This window comes from Thamnophis sirtalis, unplaced genomic scaffold, assembly GCF_051295495.1.
Source record: "Thamnophis sirtalis isolate CommonGarterSnake01/CBP01778 unplaced genomic scaffold, rThaSir2_p1.2 scaffold_1, whole genome shotgun sequence".
Taxonomy (NCBI): Eukaryota; Metazoa; Chordata; class Lepidosauria; order Squamata; family Natricidae; genus Thamnophis; species Thamnophis sirtalis.
In genome coordinates, this window is record NW_028261381.1 from 161189379 (window position 1) to 161213298 (window position 23920).

Here is a 23920-nt window from a genome sequence, read left to right on the forward strand (position 1 = left end):
GGACAAGCTACATTCTCCTGAAGAGTGATTTCATAAACATAGGTCTATTGATTGGCTAATCAACCTCCGATGTTTGCAGAATTGAAAATATCACATCACTTTTCACAACTCTAAAATCTGGAACTGAATGTAGATTGTTCTTCACAACTCTAAAATCTGGAACTGAATATAGATTGTTCTGAATCACCCAACCCACAGTTTTTTTTTAAGGCGCACTTCTGCCAACAATTCTGTCACCAAGATGGACATTTGAAAATAAGAAAAAAAAATGTGTTCTTCAATGTATAACCAAGGCAACGGCAATACACTTTTAAAAACTAATTCCACACTAAATTTGTCCATAAATTGTTAACTACCCCCAGTTTATGGAAATTAGATTAGCAAATGGGGGGGGGGGAATCTAGTTGGGTAAGATAAAGTAAGAAGGAGGTTTCCTCCTCCTTACTTTATGGATATGTTCATATTGTTTTCATGGAGGTGGTTTGCCACCGATTTGTTCCCAGTCTGATCTACACTAACCGGCTATAATCCTGTCTCAGTTTTTTGAGATCTATCTGTGAGTGAGAAACGAACTCTTGCAGTACTCTTTTCTAGACTAGAATTTCTGCTGCTAAGTAAGGCTGTTGTTAAATGAGTCACACCCATGTTTGCAATTTTTTTTGCTACATTTAAGTGAATCACAGCAGCTGTTAAGTGAATCATATGGTCATTAAGTGACTTTGCTTATCAGAAGTTGGCTGGAGAGGTCACAAATAGGTATCATAGGACACTGGGATGTTACAGCCATTGTAAATACTTGCAACGCACCCAGGTTTTCATCAGATGACTAGGGATGCTGCGATGGTTGGAAGTGCAGAGATCAGTTATAACAGGGGTCCTCCATACCGAAGTCTGTTAGGAAAGGGGCTGCGTAAGCAAGTGAACATGCAACATGCGTGCATGGAGCTCCCCTCCCTTGAGTGTTGGCGCTTGAATTCACACACACAAAGCTCCACTTGCGTGAGGGGTGGGCATTTGCACTCATGCCTGAAGCTCTGATCACACAAATGGAGCTGGGCACGCTCACGCCTGCCACTCAAACAGAATCATCCCCCCCCCCAGCCAGCTGGGCCACCAAGCCAGAAAGGTTGTGGACTACTAATTTATGCCACTATTTTTAGTGCTGTTGCAACTTCAAATAGTCCCTAATGAATGCTTGTAAATTGAGCACCTGCTGGGGTGTTCATAAAAAGTGAAGATGGTGATGGAAGAATAAGAGTACTCAGAGTAGAGAGTTGGATTATAAAATTAACAAAGCTACTAAAATGGCAGAAATGGCAAAGCTGCTAAAAGACTTATCTGAACCTTTTATGGACAGAAGAAAGGACTGAATTCACACACAGTCAAGGATATAGAATAAGACAGCAGTTACCAGATAAAAGGAAGGGTAATTCTATTTTTTTCCTTCTGTGCTTCTTTTTTCTTATTTTCTATTTCCTTTCTTTCTTTAGCTGTTTCTCGCTTTATTGAATTGAAAAATTCTATCTTTTTTTTAAAAAAATGCAGAAGTTATCCATCCAAAAAAAGTCAAGATAGAAACTGCAAACTGTTCCTTTTTTACGCATGTTGCACGTGATGCTTAGAGCGTTTCTCTCACTGCGGTTATCATCCTTTGCTATTTGTGTGCCTTGTTTATAATTATTTTTTAATTGTGACTATTTTATTATTTTTAAATTAAGTGAGAAACAGAGTCACTTTTATTAGAGAGAGACAGCTATATAACTATTATAAATGAATATAAATCAAGATTTATATCATATGGTCACATCCAACATCTTGGCTTTGGCACACAAGTACAGATGGTATTTGACTTACATCCATATGTTCAGTCACCATTTGAATTTACAGCCGTGACTTCTGACCAGTTTTCACATAACTCTGGAAGCATCCCCATGGTCATGTGATAAAATTTGGGCGCTTGGCAACTGGCATGCATTTTTGACAACTGCACTGTCCCGGGGTCATGTGATTGCCATTTGTGAACTTTCCAGACTGTTTCCAACAAGTGAAGACAATATAGGTAATCCTCGACTTACGATCACAATTGAGCCCAAAATGTATGTTTCTATGAGACATTTGTTGTGAGTTTTGCTCCATTTTACAACTTTTCTTGCCACAGTTGTTAAGTGAATCACTGCCGTTGTTAAGTTAGTAGCACGGTTGTTAAGTGACTCTGGCTTCCCACACTTACAAGAGACAGGCGATACATTTTGTTTATGGTATAAGTTGGGGCAAGTGAACATTTTGGTGACTAGGACCAAGTTCATTTTTTAAAAAATGTTCTGGTTTTGTATGCCACAGGAGACATCATGCCAACTATTTGTTTTGTGAAGAGGAAGCTTTTTTTTTGGAGCTGGTTGGAGGATGAGAAGAAAGGAATATTGAGGGGCGGAGTCTGGATGCCGTGACGAGACGACATGCTCTGAAATCGTACTCTATACTTTTATTGCTGGGGGGTTCTAACGGACATAAATCATCCCAAAGAGATGGTGAACAGGAAGATTACATCTTGCTGATCTCGGGGATATTGCAAAATCTCCGAGAAAAGCAGGTTTAAAGTCTTCGTCTGGCAGTAAAAATTCCAGTCTTTTAAGGATGACAGAGTCAGGGCAATTTGAAGGAAAAGTTTTTTAACTGATAAGAAACTTTTATTGTTTAAAGAAAAACAGACTGCCTAAAATTTTTTAAAACTAATTTAAATTAAAGAACAGAAGAACTTAGCGGCGATTTTGATCTTTCTAATGGTTTTGGACAGTGGTTCTCTTACTTTTTAAATGTTATTCACATGGATTGATTCTAAGTAAACCTTTTCAAATGGATAGATTACTCCAACATTTCTTCTGACTCTCTGTAAACTGGCTGTAAGCTAATTGACTATAATTTGACTGTTTACATCTTGACACTTTTATTGCTTGGCTGTTCTGGCTTAAGATCTGATAAGATTGTACAGCTGTTCCCTTTGTAGTCTGCTTTCACTTGCGAATGTTTCAGAGCTTTTAAGAAAAAATACAACTGCGTATAAACATGGCGTCTCTTCAAGCGTCTCTCCAAGCGATACTTTCAGCTTTGAAGAGGGTGTTTGATACAGAGGACAGAATTCAGAGAAAATTGGATTATCTGGTGTTTTTGGCAACAAATTGTGAGGATCAAATACAAAATAAGATGGAAATTCAAAAAATTGAAATGGAAAACGGAGATAAAGAACTTGAGCTTGTTGATATTCGTGACAATTGGTTTATTTCTGAGGGAGGAAAGAATGGAATATTTGAAGATGAGTTAAATGGAGAGAAAATTTACTTCAAAGGACAGGGCATAGAAGGAGAAGAAAATATCAAAGAATTTATGGACTATGAAATACTATTTGTAAAACATTTGATACCACTGCTGAGAATTAAAGACAAGCTGATAAAGGAAACAAAAAGAGGGCGTCAACATTATATGAGAGATACCACAAACAAGAAGGTGCAAAGATTTCTTCGTATGGACTTGTTCAAAAAGATGTTCGGAGAATTGGATCCACAAATGGCAGCAGATATAAGATTGTTCTGTTATTGGAGAGATACAGGTTGATAGATGGAAGAGTATAATTCAAAATTAGCTAAACTTAGTTAAATCCATTGGTAATAGGTATAGTTAAATAAAAATTGATAATGATAGTAATATATACAATGTTGAGCTGTTATGATAAGTAATAATTGGATATGAAAAGGGAAGGTTAGAAATATTTTTGGACTATATATAAATATTATTAATAACAATAATAATTATAATAAAAAACAAAACTATATACAGTTAAATTTTAACTAATGGGGGAAAATGCTATGATATAGGATATAGTTAAATAAAGAAAGGATAATGATAATAAATTATATACATGGAGGATTAGAAAATTTTGGTATTAAATATTATGGATGTTTAGCTAAAACAGGATATGAGGACTTAATGTTAATGGAGGATATTATAAATAAGTAAATGAAATGCCAGCATGTGGTTATGGATTTAATCTTGGTATACTTAAGGATGAAGGATGTTTAAATAACTGTAGTCAAATAAAAGTGGAGGTATGATGATGTCAATATAGTAAATATTTGAGTTAAGATATTTGAATTAATATGAATTATATTTGATGACGGTGGAAGAGATGCACAAAAGCTTTTTGTAACCAGCAGATATACTTTTTACAATATATGTTTGTTTTGAAAATAAATAAATAAATAAAAAATATATATTAAAAAAAAGAAAAAAGGAATATTGTGCCACAAAAAATCAGTGTTGTTGCTACCAAATTGAGGAGCATGGCAACTTTAAGGCATACTGGCTGGGGAATTCCGGGAGTCGAAGTCCACATGACTTAAAGTTACCAAGAATGAGAAACACTGACTATAAAAAGTTCGGGGGACCACAAACACCTGATGTTTAGATACTGCCATGATCGTCACCAAATAGCAGAAGGAGGACAAAAGAAAGGCTAGCAAGAACGCTGCAAAAATTGCAGCAATAGCAATTTGGGAAATGGCCAAAAAGCACAAAAGCAAAAAGTAAATCAGTAGCTAATCTTATGATAAGGTGGCAGCTGGAGGAATTATTTTGAAAAGAGGCTTCCTGAAGCAAATAATCTGAGGCAAAAACTGCTATAAGACCATTAGCCAAAGAACAGCTAAGGGCAAATTCCACAAATGGCCAGATTGGGAGCAAAGCAAAATTGCCCCATACACCTAAACGGTCTCTCCTCTCCCCGCCCAAGGTTCACTGATGGAAGTTAAAGAAGTCCAGAGCATAATGACCTCTGCAGAAAAGTTACACAATTGACCATTTGCCTCAAGCTCTTAACCCTCATCATGCTTTTTATAGGTAGCGTTCAACTTACAAGTTCGTCTAGTGACTGTTTGAGGTTACAATGTAGAGGTGGGTTTCAACCGGTTCGTGGCGGTCCCTGCAAACCGGTTGGTCGGCGAACCCGGAAGTAAGTAACTTCCGGGAACGTCAAAGGGCCCACCCGTGTGCCCGCGCTCCTTACCCGGTTTTGACGAGTTCTGCGCTTCCATGCATGCGCAGGACGCATACAGCACCTGTGCGATCCTCCAGGAGCAGCTGGAGCATCGCACAGACACTAGTACGCATGCGTGCGCCAAACCGGTTGGAACGGGGCGAAAAACCCACAATGGCACTGAAAAAGTGATTTGTGATTGTTTTTCACACTTGACAACCATCCCTATGGTCACTTAATCAAAATTCAGATGCTTGGCACCAAAAGGCAGGACGAGAAACAATGGATAGAAACTAATCAAGGAGAGAAGCAAACTGGAATCAAGGAGAAGCTTCCTAACAATTAAGAAGAATTAATCAAGTGAGAAGAATTAATCAAGTGAGAAGAATTAACCAGTGGACTAGCTTGTCTTCAGATGTGGTGGGTGCTTCAACACTGGAGGTCTTTAAGAAGAGACTGGACAGTCACTGTGTGAAATGCTATACGGTCACCTGGTTGAGCAGGGGGTTTGACTAGAGGACCTCAAAGATCCCTTCCAACTCTATTCTGATTGACTCAAATTTTATGATGGTTGCTGTGTCCTGGGGTCATGTTCACCCTTTGTGAACTTCTGACCATGCAAAGTCAACAGGGCAGCCCGATTCACTTAACAACTATGTTAGTAATTTAACAACTGCGGTCATTCACTTAACTATGACAAGAAATGTAAAATGGGACAAAACTCACTTAACAAAAGTCTCATGTAAATTTTGGGCTCAATTATGGTTGCAAGTGAAGGACTACCTGTATTTATTTATTCTATCCATATATCACATTTCTGACTGTCCCCTCACACAAAGCAATTCTTAACAACCTGCAACAGTTGAATAAAACATCAAATACATAAAGAACAGTCATTTTAAAAGGTTAGAAATTAAAATGTTATATATACCGTATTTTTCAGAGTATAAGACACACCTTCCCCCCCAAAAAAGAGAGTGAAAATCTGGCTACGTCTTATACACTGAATACAGCATTTTTTGGCCTCCTGAAACCCTGCCCCCTTCACAAAAATGGACCTGCAGAGGCTTCGGGAAACCTGCAAAGTGTTCCTTTTTTTGCCCATTTTTGTCCCCCCCCCCACCGGCCCCTAGGAGCATTCTACAAGCCTCCTAAAGGCTATGCATGTCCTTTTTTTGGCAAAAAATGGGCCATTTCCCCCCAAAACTGGTCATTTTTTGCTCGTTTTTGTCCCCCCCCCCCAGCCCTAGGAGCACTTTGCAGGCCTCTCAAACTCTCTGCATGCCCCGTTTTTCACAAAAAATGAGGCGTGCAGAGGGTTTGGGAGGTCTGCAGAGTGCAAACACTTTTTAAAAAATTTACCTCTTCAAAATCTTGGTGCATCTTATACTCTGAAAAATACGGTATGTATAATATTCTTATTTTAATTTTTATCCACTTAAACGATGGCAGGGAAAGAGAGTCTAACTTCCGGGGGAGCATGCTCCATAAGGAGGGTGCCACAGCAGAGAAGGCCCAACTCCTGACACCCAGCAAATTCCCTATCTGATGGATCATGGAACCCATAATGTGCCTTAAGAGCCAAGGTGGCGCAGTGGTTAAATGCAGCACTGCAGGCTACTTCAGCTGACTGCAGTTCTGCAGTTCGGCTGTTCAAATCTCACCGGCTCAGGGTTGACTCAGCCTTCCATCCTTCCGAGGTGGGTAAAATGAGGACCCGGATTGTTGTTGGGGGCAATATGCTGACTCTGTAAACCGCTTAGAGAGGACTGAAAGCCCTATGAAGCGGTATATAAGTCTAACTGCTATTGCTATTGCTATTCTAATGGGACAGGCTGATGTAATTGGGGATAGGTGATCCCTCAGATAATTGTGCCCAGGCCTTGAAGGACTTTAACCGGTCAGAAATAGCACTTTGGACCCAGAAGCAGCCACAGCAGGTCATAAAGCAGAAAATACATAACTGCTTGCACCACTGTATTCGGCACTAGTTGAAGCTTCCAGATAGTCTTCAAGGGCAGCCCCACGTAGAGCATATTACAGTAGTCCAATCTGGAAGTGACTAGGGCTGTGATGGTGAACCTATGGCATTCGGAGCCATATTTTCGGGCACAGCAGCCGTCAACTCCGGTGTGCCAGCCAGCTGGTTTTTGGCCTTCCAGAGTACAGGGGATGCCGTTTTCACCTTCCCTAGGCTTCAGGAAAGCTTCCGGAGACTGGGGAGGGCAAAAAACAGCCAACGGGCCAACTGGAAGTTTGGAAATGATCCGTTTCCGGATTCCGGAGGGCCTCTGAGGGGCCGGGGGAGGCCATTTTCACTTCCCCAGGCTTCAGGAAAGCCTCCAGAACCAGGGGAGGGTCGTGCATGCATGCACAGGAGGGGGGGGGGGTGTCGCGCCTGCATGTGCAGGTGAGCGGGGAGGATTAAATTAGTGTGGGCATACATGCATGCGCAATAGCGCGCCCGCGGACAATTTTGGCACACCATAAGAAAAAGGTTCGCCATTACTGGACTAGGTCATGGACTCCGTAACGGAGTCTCCTTCCGTGTAATTTCCCACAGGTAGTAGGACCGTTGAATAAAACAGCAAATAAGTTAAGAAAAGTGTAGCTGAGCACCACTAGGATGCCCAGTTGGAGCCATAGAAGCATCCCCAGCAAGAGGAACAAATTGCGGCCTAGCAGCTTGCTTCAGCCTAACCCAATGGGGCTCCTGGCGATGGTTCCACCACAAAATCGCACTCGACTAAACCGCGTCCGACTAAACCGCGTAGCTGACATCATCAACAGGGCGACAACAGCACGGAGACAGAAGCAAGCTGTAAACCCTAAACTTAAAATTAACCCCTAAACCTAAACCTAACCCCCCTAAACCTAATCCTAACCCTAAACCTAACCCTTAACCTAATCCTAATCCTAACCCTAAACCTAACCCTTAACCTAATCCTAACCCTTAAGCTAACCCTAAACCTAACGCTAACCCTTAACCTAACCCTAACCCTAACCCTAACCCTTAACCTAACCCTAAACCTAACCCTTACCTTAAGTTGAATCGGCTTGCTTTCAAAGCGCTATTTAAAGCGCCCTTCTTTCTCCGCGCTGGCTGTTGTCGCCCTGTTGATGACGTCAGCGACGCGGTTTAATCGGACGCGGCTTAGTCGAGCGCAGTTTTGACGGGTCACGCCTGGCAATAGCAGGAACTGCTTGACTGACGCATGCCACCAACTTCCAGGAAGCCTTTTCTCTCTGGCAGCATTGGGATCTTCAGGCAGTGACAATGGGGAGCTGAGGCAAAGCATGATTTGGGCAGGGAAACAGGGATCAGAAGGTGGCACTGCCTGAGCAAATGGGGAACAAGATGGCCGAGGAAGGCCGCGTCTGGCTTCTCAGCTGTAAGGGCCGTTCTGCCAGCTCAGGAAGCGGGAGATCTTTCTGTTAGGAGAAAGGATTTGTACCAGGCATGCGGGGCGGGGGGAGAGAAGCATATTTGGGGTAGGTTTTGGGAGTAGGCTTCCTAAATTATCCTATAAAACCCTAACCCTATACAGCAGGGGTGGGTTCCAACCGCCATTACTACCAGTTCGGTATTTAAAAAAATTGCGCCCGTGCGAGCGAAGCAAGGACACATGCCAGACATGCCCTCCGCGTGCATGCACATTTTCATTTAAAAGGATCTGCGCATGCGCACATTAAAAAATGAAATGAAAATTACATTTTTTAAATGAAGATTGTTCTGCGCATGTGCAGAACAGAAAATCAAGATGGCGCTGCTGATGATAGAACTGGTATGGTCACATGTCCACCGGAATCAATCAATAAACTATAACTATAAACTATAATTACTACCTTTTTGGCCGAACCGGACTGAATAGGTAGGAACCCACCTCTGCTAGAGCCACGGTGGCGCATTGGCTAACATGATCACCGGCTGCCAGCAGTTTGACAGATCGAATCTCACCAGGTTCAAGGTTCACTCAGAGTTCCATCCTTCCAAGGTCAGTAAAATGAAGACCCAAATTGCTGGGGGCAATAACTGACTCTGTAAACCGCTTAGAGAGGGTTGTAAAGCAGTATATAAGTCTAAGTGCTATTGCTATAAATCAAGGGAGGGCAACTATGAGAACTTCTATGACCCTGTGGACTTCAACTTCCAGAATTCATAGTTGGCCACTTTATAAATTGTCATGACAAAATAATACAGTGTGTACTACTACCAAACCGGGAAAGAAAACTAAATATTGGAATATTAGTTACTGAAAAAGTTGCCAGCCAAGAGGGCCACAATGAAACCTTTTAAGTTCAAGGAATAAAATTGTATTTTATGCTGTAGTTTGAGAACTTTGTTTTTAACTTTTGTATCAAGTTATGAAAAGACACCAGGGTTGGCAGTTCTGAGGGGTTGGTGCTTGTTATGGTTTGAGAACGCTGATTTATGTGCAGAGACATCATTTTTCACTTCTTCTTTCTGCAAAAAGCATCAGGCTACCCACTTCCTTCTCAGGAAAAAACCTTATTTAAAAATTATCACTGCTGCCTTGGTCTTGCTTGACAGGCCTTCCACCCGCCAACTCTCTGCTTTTTTAAAAAATACCTTGAATTATTTTTTTTCCATTTTAAGAATTGAGCATGTGAGGAGCAAAGCGAGAAACATAAGCATGTGCATTTTTGCGTTAACACATTTCATTTTATTATTTTTTTTTTTTTATGTTGAAGTACCGTACAAAACTTTTCATTTTCTTTTTATCTTACAGTAACAAATCCTGACGCAAATACTGGAGTTTACAATGATGTAATAAACATTTCTTTCCTTTTTTTTAAAGTGAAGGAGCCTGGAAAGTATGGCTGGAATGATGTGAGGAAGGGAAATAAAGAGAAGTGGTTGGTATTATTGCATATATCTAGGATGAGAACACACACACAGACACGAAAAAAAAAGGAAAACTTTTGCTGCTGGAATCCCATTCATTCAAGATTGCCCTTTTTCTGCACGGGAGGAGCACGCAGATGCAGAGGGGCATATGGCCGTGAACCAAGAAAGAGCCCTCCTCCTTGCTAACTGGAAAAGAACGATGAAAATTACAAAAATAATCATAATTCCATCCTTTAATGGAAGTCAGCAATGGCATCAAATTGGGGCTTTGATAGGAAGACAAAAGAGAAAAAAAATGCAGGCTCAGACCAGAGACCGTTGTTTGCGTGTGCGCCCGCATGACACAAAAATCACAAGGGTTTGTGTGCGATATGGGTGGTACGGACCAAATGGCTTTAGAGCAGCTCTTGGAAATGGAAGCCAGCCCTACGTAAAGCAGGCCAGGTAGATACAGGTGGACGAAAGCCTACGGGTGAGAATTACCGAGAACTTCCTGCCTCCCTTTCCTTTTGGGCAAAAGTTTGGAAATGAGGTTATGGCTTTTTATGCCAAAGAGCATGCAGTCAAGCCGGCAATCTCCAGGTTCATCCAGAAATGTGGTACAGGTACAGCCCTGAGAAGCAGGACTGGCTGGGATGCCGAAGCGGAGCCCTATCAGAAGGGATGTCACACCTGGTCTCGCGCGAAGGCTGGGGATCTCCAGCATGGCTTGCTAGCCACAGCATGAGGGTTCAGAGAAAAGGCAGGCTCCATCTGCATCCTGGTTAAATGGAGCCATGGGGGTGGGGGTGGGGAGGCTGAAGTTGTGAGAGCATTTGAATGGGCATCATTCCCTCCCTCCTCCCCCCCCCATCGCCCATTCAGCAGCAGGTAAAGTGCTTGGAAAGCAAGGCAGATTGAAAGAGTGGGGAGAAGCTTCCAAAGACCACGATCATGGAGTTTTCTTTTCCGCTCTCCACTTTTGCATATTTAAGAACAGAAGCAGCTGCATAGGAAGCTAGAAAGGGATCACTGTCATATCACTCTACACTGGGGAAGGGAAAGAAAGCCGGCACATGGGGAAGAGAGCCACTGCAAAGCAGGCTGAGTTTTGCCAGGTGAAGGCCGACATAGATGGAGGCAAGGCAGCGGTGTATCCCTCTGAAGTCTGCTACCGGTTTGGTGAGTCTGCTACCGAGGCGCACCCACGCAGCGCTAAAAAAGGAACATTTTGAAGCCTTCCGAGTCTGCAAAGGTAAGAAGAACAGCAAGGGGGAAGAATCCGCTGTGCCACACGATTTAGATTAGCTAGAAAGCAGGAAATCTGATGATTCCAGCTAATATAAGTCGCGCGTCACAGCTGATCGTCACCCAGCTGATTGTCGGAAATACCAGTTTGCGTGAACTGGTAGCATTTGTTACTACCGGTTCAGGTGAATTGGTCAGAACCGGTAGCATTTCACCCCTGATGCAGGGCCTGAAGGGTTCTTAAACCATCTCCATCTGGCCCTTCCCAGGCAAATCCAGGAGGGAGAAAACGAGGAAAGGAAATAATGGTCTCTCCACGAATTCTTAGGGTTTGCCATCCTGCAGAAGCAAACCCCCCTCTCCCCGAAGAATAGCTTCTCTGTTGAGATCGTGCCCAGCAGTATAAGGTAGGATCCCTAGCACCAAAAAAAGCCACTAGGAGAAAATGAAGAAGGAATTCAAAATGCACCAGCGAATGTAAAAAGAAGTTAGCTTAGAACAGTGATTTTCAACCTTGACCACTTTAAGTTGCATGGACTTCAATTCCCAGAATTCTGCAGCCAGCGTGCTGAACTGAAGTCCAAGTATCTTAACGTGGACAAGGTTGAAAAAAAAAATTCCAGCTTAGAGAAAGGAGGGTAGGCAGGAAAAGGAAGTAGAAGAGAAGAGCCACCGATGGAAAGCAAGAACGATAGGCAGAGTTAACAGTGAACACAAGAAGGAAATCTGGTGGGTGGGGGGGCTATTTGATCCCATTGGGCAGTCAAGGAAAGGCAGGCCATTCATCGGAGGTTCTGGAAGGGGAGGAAGTGGGAAGTGGTAGGAAAGGGAAGCGTTCATCTCGGAGGAGGCTGGGAGAGGATCGGGTGTGCCAGCGTGACATTGAGTGAGTCATTGTGCTGCACGAGGGAGGTGTGCTTGTAGTGCAAAACCAACTCCTTAAGCGAGGCGTAGAGGTTGTAAGGTTCTGCAAAGCCGTAGCCTGTTGCTGTCTTGTAAATCACGCAGTGTTTCGTGTCTCCATCCACCCTGCAAGAAGAAGAAATTGAGAACTTAATTAACAACTAACACTTTGCGTCATTAAACATTGTTCAAGAAAGACAAAGAACCACATAAAGGCAATGAGGGACAACTGGGAATGGGATGAGGAGCACATCCACAGAGAAAGTGGATGTTATTCAAGATGCAGCATTTAGAATAATATTGAAAATTTCTTGGAAGAACAGGTACTGTATTTTTCGGAGTATAAGTCGCACCAAGATTTTGAAGAGGTAAATTTTTTTAAAAAAGTTTTTGCACTCTGCAGACCTTCCAAACCCTCTGCACGCCTCGTATTTTGTGGAAAACGGGGCAAGCAGAGAGTTTGAGAGGCCTGTAAAGTGCTCCTGGAGGCTGAGGGGAAAGGCCAAAAATGAGCAAAAAACTGCACGTTTTCGTGAAAACGGGCCCATTTTTTGCCAACAAAAGGGCATGCATAGCGTTTAGAAGGCTTTTAGAGTACTCCTGGGGGCTGGGCGGGGGGGCAAAAACGAGCTAAAAACAGATCATTTTTTGCTCATTTTTGCCCTCCCCAGCCCGCAGCAGCACATTGCAGGCCTCCCAAACCCTCTGCACAGCCATTTTTGTGATGGGGATGGCGTTTCGGGAGGCCAAAAATGCTGTATTCAGTGTATAAGATGCACCCAGATTTTCAGTCTCTTTTTTGGGGGAAAAGGTGCGTCTTATACTCCGAAAAATACGGTAATCCTCAGTTAACTATCATAATCAGGTCTGGGAACTCTTGTCGCTAAACAACTCCGGCATAAAGTCAAAAATAATGTAACCGCCTTGATTTATGATGGCAATTCTGTTTGTTAAGTTTGAAGTTATGTGACTGCAACTTGCGGCCAGCTTCCCTAGTGGCTCTGCTTGTTGAAAGTCAGCAGTGAAAGTCGCAAATGGCAATCACATGATTACGGGTTACATCTGAAATTCAGTCATGTGACTGCTGGGATGGCTGGTATCTCGAGGACCGGCCATAAGCCTTCTCATTCAGCACCATCCTAACTTCAAATGGTCGCTGAACAAGTGGTTGCTAAGTGAGGACCACCTGCTTTTATTAAAGTGAACCAAAAAAAAAAAAAAAAGCAAATACTGCATCTACAGAAAATTCAGGTCATAATTGGAGAAGCTTTTTGTACCAGGTCCCCAACCTTTCTGGTGGGAGGGGGGGAGAGACGGGATGACTGTGCACACACCTGCAGTTTGCATAAATGTAGCTTCACACAAAAGTGTGAATGCTAATGCAAGTGGAGCTGCATGCGCAAACATGCTCATCACTTGTGCAGCTCGGCTCCAAAGGAGCCACGGCCCGATACAGGGCTGCACCCCGCGGGTTGGGTATTCCTGATAGAGAACAGATACAATGTCTTTTCTAAGTCACAAATGTTTTTATAGGCATGCTTTGGTTTTATCCTTGTTAAGCGTTGGAATTATTTTATTAAGATAGGCGGCCATATAGTTTTGCCAAAGAAATAAGTAAATAAATCCATCATAGACAGTGTATTCTCCTAGCTATTTCTGAAAGCGTTTATTGCAGTGGTTCCCAAAGTAGGCCCCACGCCCTACAGGGGGGCAATTTGATTTTTAATGGGGGCAATTTGAGCCTTGTTTAAACCAAGTTAATGGCCTTTTAGGCTTCCTCCACCTGAATAGAGTTCACTTTTTGAATAAAGTAAGAACTATATGCCAGGATTTTAGAGATGCTTAGGTGGGGCATGGCCAAAAAAACGTTGGGAACCACTGGTTTACCGTGAAAAATAACGAATATTTCTAGGTGTTACAAAGAAGAGCATCTTGGAAGAGGCATCCTGTGCCGTGTGAGATAAAACAACTTTTAGGGAATATTGACTATCGTATTTTTCACTCCATAAGATGCTCCTGACTATAAGATGCATTTAGGTTTAGAGAAAGAAAACAAGAAAAAAATCTGCCTCTGCCTCCCAGCACCCATTCGGTATTCATATGTCTAACGTCCTTGCAGCAAACAGCATACAGTCTGCCCACTCCATGTCGGCTGCCTCCGCAGGGGAACGCTGGAGCCTTCGCCTCCAACAGCTGATTGACTGTTGGATCGGCCTAGCGGAATACCGCCGATCAGCTGTTTCAGATGGCGGGAATCACTGCTGCTGTTCAACGCTGCTGGCTGTCACCCATATTCACTCCGTAAGACCCACAGACATTTCCACCCTCTTTTGGGAGGAAAAAAAGTGTGTCTTATGAAGCAAAAAATACGGTACATCATACCAAGTTTCACCACAACACAGGCAGCAACTGATTCAGGTCAGACAATCCAGCAAGTCAACTAAAATTAACGAAGCTTGGTTTCTAAATGAATGGAAAAAAAAGACAACTCACACCACAGAGCAGGCGTAGCACCCTCGCTGGCTGCTCTCCCGAATAAGAAAAGTCCCATCACGCTTGCCTATCAGCATTTCCTCTGCCTGGGTGCGGTTGATCTTGCCTACATACCATGTCCGCTCGTCGTGATGGGGCAGCTCTTCCTCATCCTCCATCATGGAATATTGGCTGCAAGGCAGAACTAATGGTGAGAACGCAAAGGGGAAGCCTGGCCAGTTCCCCCAAAAGCAGTTCCCCAGAAGACTGGCCTCCAAGGGCACTGCCACTACCAACAGAGAACCCCACAGCCTTCTTGCCAGAGCCCTGAACCACGGGCACAATCCTCCACCTTGATTTGTCTTAAGATATGTCCTATTATGGAGCCTAAGCATCTTAAACATCCCATTAAGATACTTCCTATAGAGAGCCACAGTGGCACAGTGGTTAGAATGCAGTACTGCGGGCAAACTTTGCCCCCAGCCTGGAGTTTGATCCTGATAGGGCTCAAGGTTGACTTAGCCTTCCATCCTTAGTAAATTGGTCAGTAAATTGAGGGCCCAGATTGTTTGGGCAATATGCTGCTTTTGTAAACTGATAAGAGAGAGCTGTAATACTCTGTGAAGTGATAGGTAAGTCTAAATGTTATTGTTATTGCTGTCAGCACTGAAATCTCAAAATGGCCTCAGCTGTGGGTATGTTACTTGGAGCCCTGCCAATTGCCTCCAAAATACCAATGACTACCCTCTATTCTCCACTTTCAAGATGATGAGATATTACTAAAGAACATTCTGTCTTATTACCGCATTTCCCCGAAAATAAGACAGGGTCTTATTTTCTTTTGACCATCAAAACAAGCGCTTGGCCTTATTATTTTTGAGGTGCAGGAGGCCCCTTGACCTTGGCCTGTGGCTCGCGGATCAGCCGATCCAGAGAGGGACGGAAATTCTGTTTCTGGCACACTCTTGCCAGCCTTAGCGCCGCTGGGCCTGCTGCTCTTTTTGCGGCTGCCACTAAGAGAAGGGGCGTGGTGGCTAGGGTTTGCGGGAGTGGCCTCCATGAGGCCATTCCACATGGATGGCTATTGCATGTGGGGCACGTCCCCCCCACCCAAGAAATGACGGGGACAGGCTGCGCATGCACTTAAATATTTTCAGGGGAGGGCTTATTTTAGTGCATGCGCTCAAAGGCCCGATTGGGATTATTATCCAGGGAGGTCTTATTTTTAGGGAAACAGGGTACAAAGTAGCAATTTCCTTCTTTAAGAGGGCAATAGGTGTGGTGGAATTCCAGGCCTATGCAAAATAAAAAGATCTAGAGGCCAGAAGTCAGTCCAAGATCATATGTTGATCCCTTTGCATTTTATGGTAAGCTTATTTAAAATCTTGGAAAGCTGGTATTTATCCTGGTGGACTGATGCACTGACTTGATGTAGGATAGAGACAAAATGCCAAGGCTGGTGGTAGAGCCCTTGCCCAATTTCTGTTATCTGATCCTTTTATTATTAATTCACGAAAATGAATTTTATAGCCCCATGTTCCAAAATAACTCCAAATGATGCCCAGCAATAACCAAAATGAAAGGGAAAAGCAATACCCAATTAATAAATTCATTAAAACCAACACTTCATTTAACACTATTCATTTTTGCATGAAGGTCTGACAGCTGGATCATAAATAAAGACTCTTCTGAACACCTTTGCTTTAAAGGCTTTTTCTGAATATCAGGGGTGATGGGGCCATGATTTTTGGTGGAAGATACTTCTAAATCCAGCACAGCCAAACAGAAATGTCTTGTTCCACCCCCACCCACTTAATATCTCACAGGAGAGGAACCAACCATCCCTTTCCAATTCTTTCCAATTCAAAGGGGTGGGATCCAAGAACCAGTTGAAGGAGACCGTCTTGCAGATATCCAGGTCTCAAGCCAGAGTGTTGGGAAACTCGTCTAGCATCTGTTTGTATTCAAGGCCCTTGAGAAAGACCAATCTAGAGGCTTTCCCTCAGGGGTGAAATGCTCTGAAGTCTGCTATCGGTTCATTTCGCTACCAGTTCACCACTTTGCATGCATGAGCACCAAACCCGTGCATGCGCACAGCAGGCGTTACCGCTCAGCGCTTGAAAAGGAGGATTAAGAAGCCTTTTCTGAATCTGCAAAAGTAAGTAGAACAGCCGGGGGGGGGGGGGGGGAGGAATAGCTGTGCCACACAATTTAGATTCGCTAGAAAGCAGGATTTCCTGCTTTCTAGCTAATAGCAGTAGACTTATATACCGCTTCATAGGCCTTTCAGGCCTCTCTAAGCGGTTTACAGAGAGTCAGCATATTGCCCCCAACAATCTGGGTCCTCATTTTACCCACCTCGGAAGGATGGAAGGCTGAGTCAACCCTGAGCCGGTGAGATTTGAACCGCTGACCTGCTGATCTAGCAGTAGCCTGCAGTGCTGCATTTAACCACTGCGCCACCTTGGCTCTAATATAAATTGCGTGGCACAGCTGATTGTCGCACAGCTGATCGTCGGAGCTACCGGTTCACCCAAACCGGTTGTAAAAACTGCTACCAGTTCGGGCGGACCAGTAGTTCCAATGATCAGCTGTGCGACAATCAGTTGTGCTGCGCAATATCTAAATGGTGTGGCACAGCTGATTGTCACATAGCTGATCGTCGGAACCAAACCAATAGTAAAAAAAAAATGCTACCGGTTCGCCTGGTAGCATTTTTTTTACTACTGGTTTGGGCAAACTGGTAGCATTTCACCCCTGCTTTCCCTGCTCTACCAGTTGCTTGAAGCAGAAATAAAATCAGAGGAAGCACGCCTAAAGGTTAATAGCCACTTCTTCTGCCAGATCATCGAGCAACTCCAAGTCTCATCCCAAGGCATGGAGTCACATGATGACAAACTGACACTACTATCCAAGGATCTGCTTGGGGTGTTGGTTACCAAAAGTCCAGGAAGGCTAGAGTGGGCCCTCTGGGGTATGGCAGCCCACAGAACTGGTATAGACAAAAGGACCCTGTGGCAATCTCCAGCTCAAACAATGAGGTCTTATGGAAGGGATTCTGCTTTGCCCATGGGAAACAATACTCAAGCAACAATGCAAGCTTGTCCCTGCAGTGCAATGCAAGTAAGTGCTAACTACTTGGGCACCATTCAATTTCCTCTTAGGACTATCACACCTCATCCCATTCCTTGATGTTGTGGTTGATGCTGGATCAAGATGCTGGGATGGTAGAAGTCCAAGAGGGGATCCCTACCAACCCACCCAGCTAGGTCTTGGTAAACATTTCTTTTAACTTAGGATATCAGGATTTGAAATGCTGCAAACAAAACGGCAATACCATTTAGACTTATATACCGCTTCACAGTGCTTTACAGCCCTCTCTTAGCGGTTTACGGAGTCAGCCTGTTGCCCCCAACAATCTGGGTCCTCATTTTACCCACCTCGGAAGGATAGAAGACTGAGTCAATCTTGAACCAGTGAGAATCGAACTGTTGGCAGTGGGCAGAGTTAGCCTGTCATACTCCATTCTAACCACTGGGCCACCACAGTTGTTCTATGTCATAAGCACTTATCCAACTGTAACCCTGTAGGAGGTCTAGCTTTAATTCCTATATTGTGAAGCCAACTGCTTCACGATATAGGAATTAAAGCTAGACCTCCTACAGGACAGTTCAGGATGCAGAAGATTGTAAGAATCTCAACTGAAGTCTTTGCCACGAAGATCCCTTTCCAATCCCCTACTAGCTGTCCATTTGTAACTGGACATACCAGCGTTTCAATCTGGAACCTTCTGAATGCAAAACAGTGTCCTGTAGACGTAGACTTTGAGCTGAAAAGCCCTCTTGGAGCAAAAATAAGAATGGAGCCACTTACTCCTCAGTTTCACTCTTGATACCAAGCCATTCATTGATCTTCTTCTGACGAGTCCCCTTCTGGGTCAACCATCTGGAGGCATTAAAAAAAAGGAACAAAAACTGCTCATTTTCAAACAGCATTTAAGGGACGTGCACAAAAGCTGCTCTTCCAGGCTGCAGCCAAGTCTAATAAAATAAAATGACAACTTGTGACCACATCAAGAAGGCATTGGTGCACATTTATAAAATGGTAATTTATTTGCATTCCCCCAATGGGTTGGAAAAATTCTAAAGTTAAAAGAACAGCTTTAAAAAAAAGATCATTAAATAGCTATTTTTAAACTTAGCTGTCCCAAGATCATGTTAATATAATGTTCTGTTAAAGGTAAAGGTTCCTCTCGCACATATGTGCTAGTCGTTCCCGACTCTAGGGGGCGGTGCTCATCTCCGTTTCTAAGCCGAAGGGTCAGCACTGTCCGAAAACGTCTCTGGGGTCATGTGGCCGAAATGACTAAACACCAAAAGCGCATGGAACACTGTTACCTTCCCACCAAAATTGCTCCCTATTTTTCTACTGGCATTTTTGCATGCTTTTCAACTGCTAGTTTGGCAGAAGCTGGGACAAGTAACGGGAGCTCACTCTGTTACGCGGTGCTAGGGATTCGAACCGCTGAACTGCCGACTTTTCTGATCGACAAGCTCAGCGTCTTAGCCACTGAGCCACCGCGTCCCCTAATGTTCTGTTAACCCTAACCAGAAAAATAACATTTTAGAAGCAGGTCATGCCCCCTTCAGATAAGCAAAGCCAATCATTAGATAGCAATAGCAATAGCAATAGCAGTAGACTTATATACCGCTTCATAGGCCTTTCAGGCCTCTCTAAGCGGTTTACAGAGAGTCAGCATATTGCCCCCAACAATCTGGGTCCTCATTTTACCCACCTCGGAAGGATGGAAGGCTGAGTCAACCCTGAGCTGGTGAGATTTGAACCGCTGACCTGCTGATCTAGCAGTAGCCTGCAGTGCTGCATTTAACCACTGCGCCACCTTGGCTCTAGCTGTCGTCAGCATCTTTCTAAGGCTTTAAACTATTTTACACACAGTAGCAATCAGGTTGAAAGCCTTGCAGGTCTGTACTTGCTTCAGCACTGAATTAGGTGAGCACCTGCATTTTGCAGACAGGCCACTGGGGGGCAGGATTACACTATCAGAAAGGCAGCTGGAAATCAAGGTAGCTCTTCATTTTGACCCTAAGGGAACCCAGAATTTTTCATCATAGATTAGGAAGACCATACATCAAGGCACTTACATGACTGACCCCAATTTTATGACGTTTTCTGCAGCAGTTTTTAAGCAAATGTGGCCATTGTTAAGCAAATCCACTGCCTGCAATAGGCATCTCCTCTCCCCCCCCCCAAAAAACTAAGAAAATGCTTGTTTCTAGCAAAAAAAAAAGTTGTGAGTTGCAGTCACATGATCTCAATATGCTTCAGATGGTTGCAAATGAGGGCCAATTGTTAAGTCCCCAAAAGTGCCCATGACTCTGTATGTGTCCATTATAACTTTGGATCTGGGTCAACGAAGATGATTAGGGGACTGGAGGCTAAAACATTGAAGAACGGTTGCAGGAACTGGGTATGTCTAGTTTAATGAAAAGAAGGACTAGGGGAGACATAATAGCAGTGTTCCAATATCTCAGGGGCTGCCACAAAGAAGAGGGAGTCAAGCTATTCTCCAAGGCACCTGAGGGTAGAAGAAGCAATGGGTGGAAACTAATCAAGGAGAGAAGCAACTTAGAACTGAGGAGAAATTTCCTGACAGTTAGAACAATTAATCAGTGGAACAGCTTGCCTCCAGAAATTGTGGTCCTCCAACACTGGAGGTTTTTAAGGAGAGATTGGATAACCATTTGTCTGAAATGGTATATGGTTTCTTGCTTGAGCAGGGGGTTGGACTAGAAGACCTCCAAGGTCCCTTCCAATTCTGCTATTCTTTTCTATTCTTTTCTTTTCTTTTCTATTCTATTCTATTCTATTCTATTCTAGTATTCTATTCTACTCTATTCTACTCTGCTCTACGCTGCTCTATACTACTCTACTCTACATTGTATTGCAACTTTGACTGGTCTTTAAGAGACCAGTTGTAAGATAAGGACTACCCGTATAGACATCCAACCCATTTGGTTAGGGAAGGCAGATTTTAAACCACATTTATGCTAGTACTTCTCAGGATGGTTATGAAGAGCACATACACTAGGTACTGGTCACGGAGTTTGCGCAGCTGCAACAAGTCAGGTTTAAGACTGTTCATGCGCTTGTCAATCTCCCGGTTTTCGGAGGCCTGCTGCTTGAGGTCCTGCTCCAGCTTCATCTTGCTGTCATGGATTTCGGTAATGCGAGACTTCAGCTTTTCTGAATTCATCATGATCCTGGGGAGGGAAAAAGATAGGGACAGGCTGTTAGAGAAGCAAGAAAGAAGTTGCCTTAGCATAACCAGTTTGGTGAAGTGCTGGCCTAGAAACTAGGACACTGTGAGTTCCAGTCCTGCCTTAGGCATGAAAGTTGACTGGGTGACTTTGTGCCAATTACCAGGAGACTGAATTCTAGTCCCATCTTAGGGACTAGAAAGCTGACTGGATGACTTGGGCTAATCACCTGGAGACAATGAGTTCTAGTCTTGCTTTAGGAATGAAAGCCAGCTGGGTAACTCTGAGCCGGGAGACTGTGAATTCTAGTCCTACCTTAGGCACAAAAGCTGGCTGTGTGACTATCAGCTAGTCACTCTCTCTCAGCCCAAACTCATGTCATAGAGTTGTTGTGGAGAACAAAGGAGGAGGATTTAGATATGTTTGCCACCTTGAGTTACTTATAAAGTAATAAAGGTGGGGATAAATATCTAATAAATAACAGCTCTGTTAGGATGTGTGCGGAAATGTAATGAGGAGGTGGATCCCCAGCAGGGAGGAGTAGCAGGAGATCCCCAGCAGCTGCATTCCAAAGCAGGGGTCTCCAACCTTGGCAACTTTAAGACTTCAACTCCCAGAATTCCTCAGCCAGCTTTGCTTTGCTGCTTGAGGAACTCTGGGAGTTGAAGTCCATAAGTCTTAAAGTTGCCAAGGTTGGAGACCCCTGTTCCAGAGGAGTAAGAGACAATTCAGCCCAGATATTATTATGTGTGAGAGAAAGAGGGTGAGAATGGCCCCTGCTTAATGGTTCACAGAATATACAGTATTGTAGAAGCAGATAGTAGGGCCTTCAGTCTGGCAAGATTTTGCCTATAGGTGTGAAACAATAACGAGCACAGCTTGGAAGAATTACATGTCTTTTTTTTGGTTTGAGGTTCGGCAAGATGAGCACACAGTAAAAACGAGAAATTCTCCCCCCAAGTTTAGAGACAACCACATTGCCTTCTTGACAACACTACAGAAGTGGTTTGTCTCAGCGGTAAAAAAATAATAATTCCAGTCTAACCTATAATGCTGTTTCCTGGTGCTTTCCCATCCAAATAGTCCTGTTGAGGTTTTTCAAATCAATAATGGTGGCCCACGATAAAAGCAGTTGGAAAGGCCACAGAGCAGCACCAAGAATTTGCCTGCAAATTCTAGCTTTTAACTTGACAGCTGGGGAAAATTAAACACACAGGGATCAACCCTATTAGCTGTACTTCATTCATTTCCATTAACTGGAAATTTGTTGTTTTTTCCTGGGCTCCGCCTTCTTCTCTGTTCTGTTCTGTGAAATTCAGCCCATGTAGGGGAGGGGGGGAAAGATGCCGTTTTATTCTGAAAGGGTCTCACCGCTGCACCTCCTTCTCATTCCCTTCCCTCCGGAAACGCTCCACGTAATCCCGGCTGCATTTCTCCTGCGTCTGGCACTGCTCTTCAAAGATCTTGATGGTTTCGTTGAAGGCCTCGATGGCCGTCCGTTTCATTTGCAATTCCTGAACAGGAGGGAGAAAGAGGACGATGAAGTCAAGAGGAAGTACTACGGAAACACGGAAACCCGCCATGAATAGGTAGCAGGTACAGGTAAATCCTGAATGACCATAATAGAGCCGACCCATCAAGTTGTAAATCACGATGGCTAAATTGACTGCTTTGATAAAAGAAAAAGAAAAAGAACACAAGAACTTTTGTTTATATTTGGAAACCACTTCTGGACTTTGTGCTTGAGGTGGGGAAAAAAATGAAACTTTGATTTGGGGTTTTACTGACCTGTTGTTATAGAAATGGCTAGTTGATACTTCTGTTCTGACCAAGGCTTCCCAAGAGCATGAAGCAAACTCCTGGTCCCGACAAAAAAACCCTTTTATTAATTGACTGTGAATTCTGCTCATTCACATCCAACAAAGTCTTTTGAGGGAGGATTTACAGTCACAGGCCTTATCTGGCTCGGAGAGCTGCTAGGCCGATATCTGCAAAACTTGGCAACGAGTCTCAGAGTCACGAAAACTAATGGTCTCCTGCAAACTCCACTCCCCTTCCTCTCCTCTTTTATTTCCTCTGGGAGGGGCCATTCACCGTCCACCTGTGGCCTTATTCCCAAGTCGACCCCTGTTCTTTAGCTGTTCCCTTCGTCTGCACATCCAGATGAACAGGCTCCAGCTGTTCATCTGCCTCACTGATGTCTGACTCTGAGGGCAGCTGATAACTGGCATATGGATCTGGCCCCCTCTCTGTCTCCAACACAGAGCCCTCATCAGAGCCTTCCCCAGACTCCAGGACTGGCCTAAGTTCCTCCCCAACCTCCCCACTGTCCGAATCTGCTGCCAGCTCAGCTGGCTGCTGGTGGGCCACAACACCTTCTATGTAAAAGTACAAGTTGAGGTTGGATGTTACTTCTTTTTCTACTGCACCAAAGTGAGTTGGAAATCAATGCCTTTTCTTTTTTTCCCCCTTCTTCTCTACACTTTTTTCTCTCTTCCTTTTTCCCCTATTATTTGCTTTTGTATTTTATATTATAAACTAATAAAGAGGATTGACATAGCAAAAAAAAAAAAAAAGCAAACTGTGGCAGTGGCAATTGTTATGCTGCAGTTGTTAAGCCAACCCATGGGCTGCTATGGATACAATTTTGCCCCAAACCAGAAGTAAGTGCATGTTTTCGGCAAAACTGTTCTAAAACGTATTCGTGGGACTGGGGGTTGCTGCAGATGATCACAAATGATGCCTGGCTGCTGAGTGCCTGAACTTTGGTCACCATGACTGCAGGTGGCGGTGGGGCACTGTTGTAAGTGTGAATTGGGGTTGTAAGAACTCCGTAGTACCATGATGGCGAAACTACGGCATGCGTACCAGGTGTCACGCAGCGCACTCTCTGTGGACCCGGGAGCCGTCGCTCCAGCTCAGCTCTACTGAACATGCGTCCCTCCCGCCGGCCAGCTGGTCTTTGGTTCTCTGCCATGCAACCGCGGGGCGCATGCACGGGGCCCATGTGTGTGTTCTGTGCATACATGAGCGGGGTACTTGCTGGGGACCGCTTGCGCATTGTGTTTGAACCTATGGCCTTCTCTGAGGGCATGTGAGCCGTCGCTCCAGCTCAGCTGTGCTGCGCATGCGCACCTCCTACCG

The 23920-nt window shown here is 44.0% G+C and overlaps 1 protein-coding gene across 1 annotated transcript in view; it reads right to left on the reverse strand.

Moving 5' to 3' along the window:
• Window positions 1-9874: 9874 nt before the first annotated feature.
• PIK3R2 (phosphoinositide-3-kinase regulatory subunit 2) overlaps window positions 9875-23920 on the reverse strand; it is a 41027-nt gene continuing 26981 nt past the window's right edge. Inside the window, exons 11-15 of the mRNA XM_087701781.1 lie at window positions 22148-22290; window positions 20603-20779; window positions 18372-18443; window positions 14520-14690; window positions 9875-12152 (exon numbers count right to left, since the gene is read on the reverse strand). Coding sequence (XP_087557907.1) covers window positions 11960-12152; window positions 14520-14690; window positions 18372-18443; window positions 20603-20779; window positions 22148-22290 — 756 coding nt within the window. The 3' untranslated portion in view covers window positions 9875-11959. The remainder of the gene's footprint in view (window positions 12153-14519; window positions 14691-18371; window positions 18444-20602; window positions 20780-22147; window positions 22291-23920) is intronic.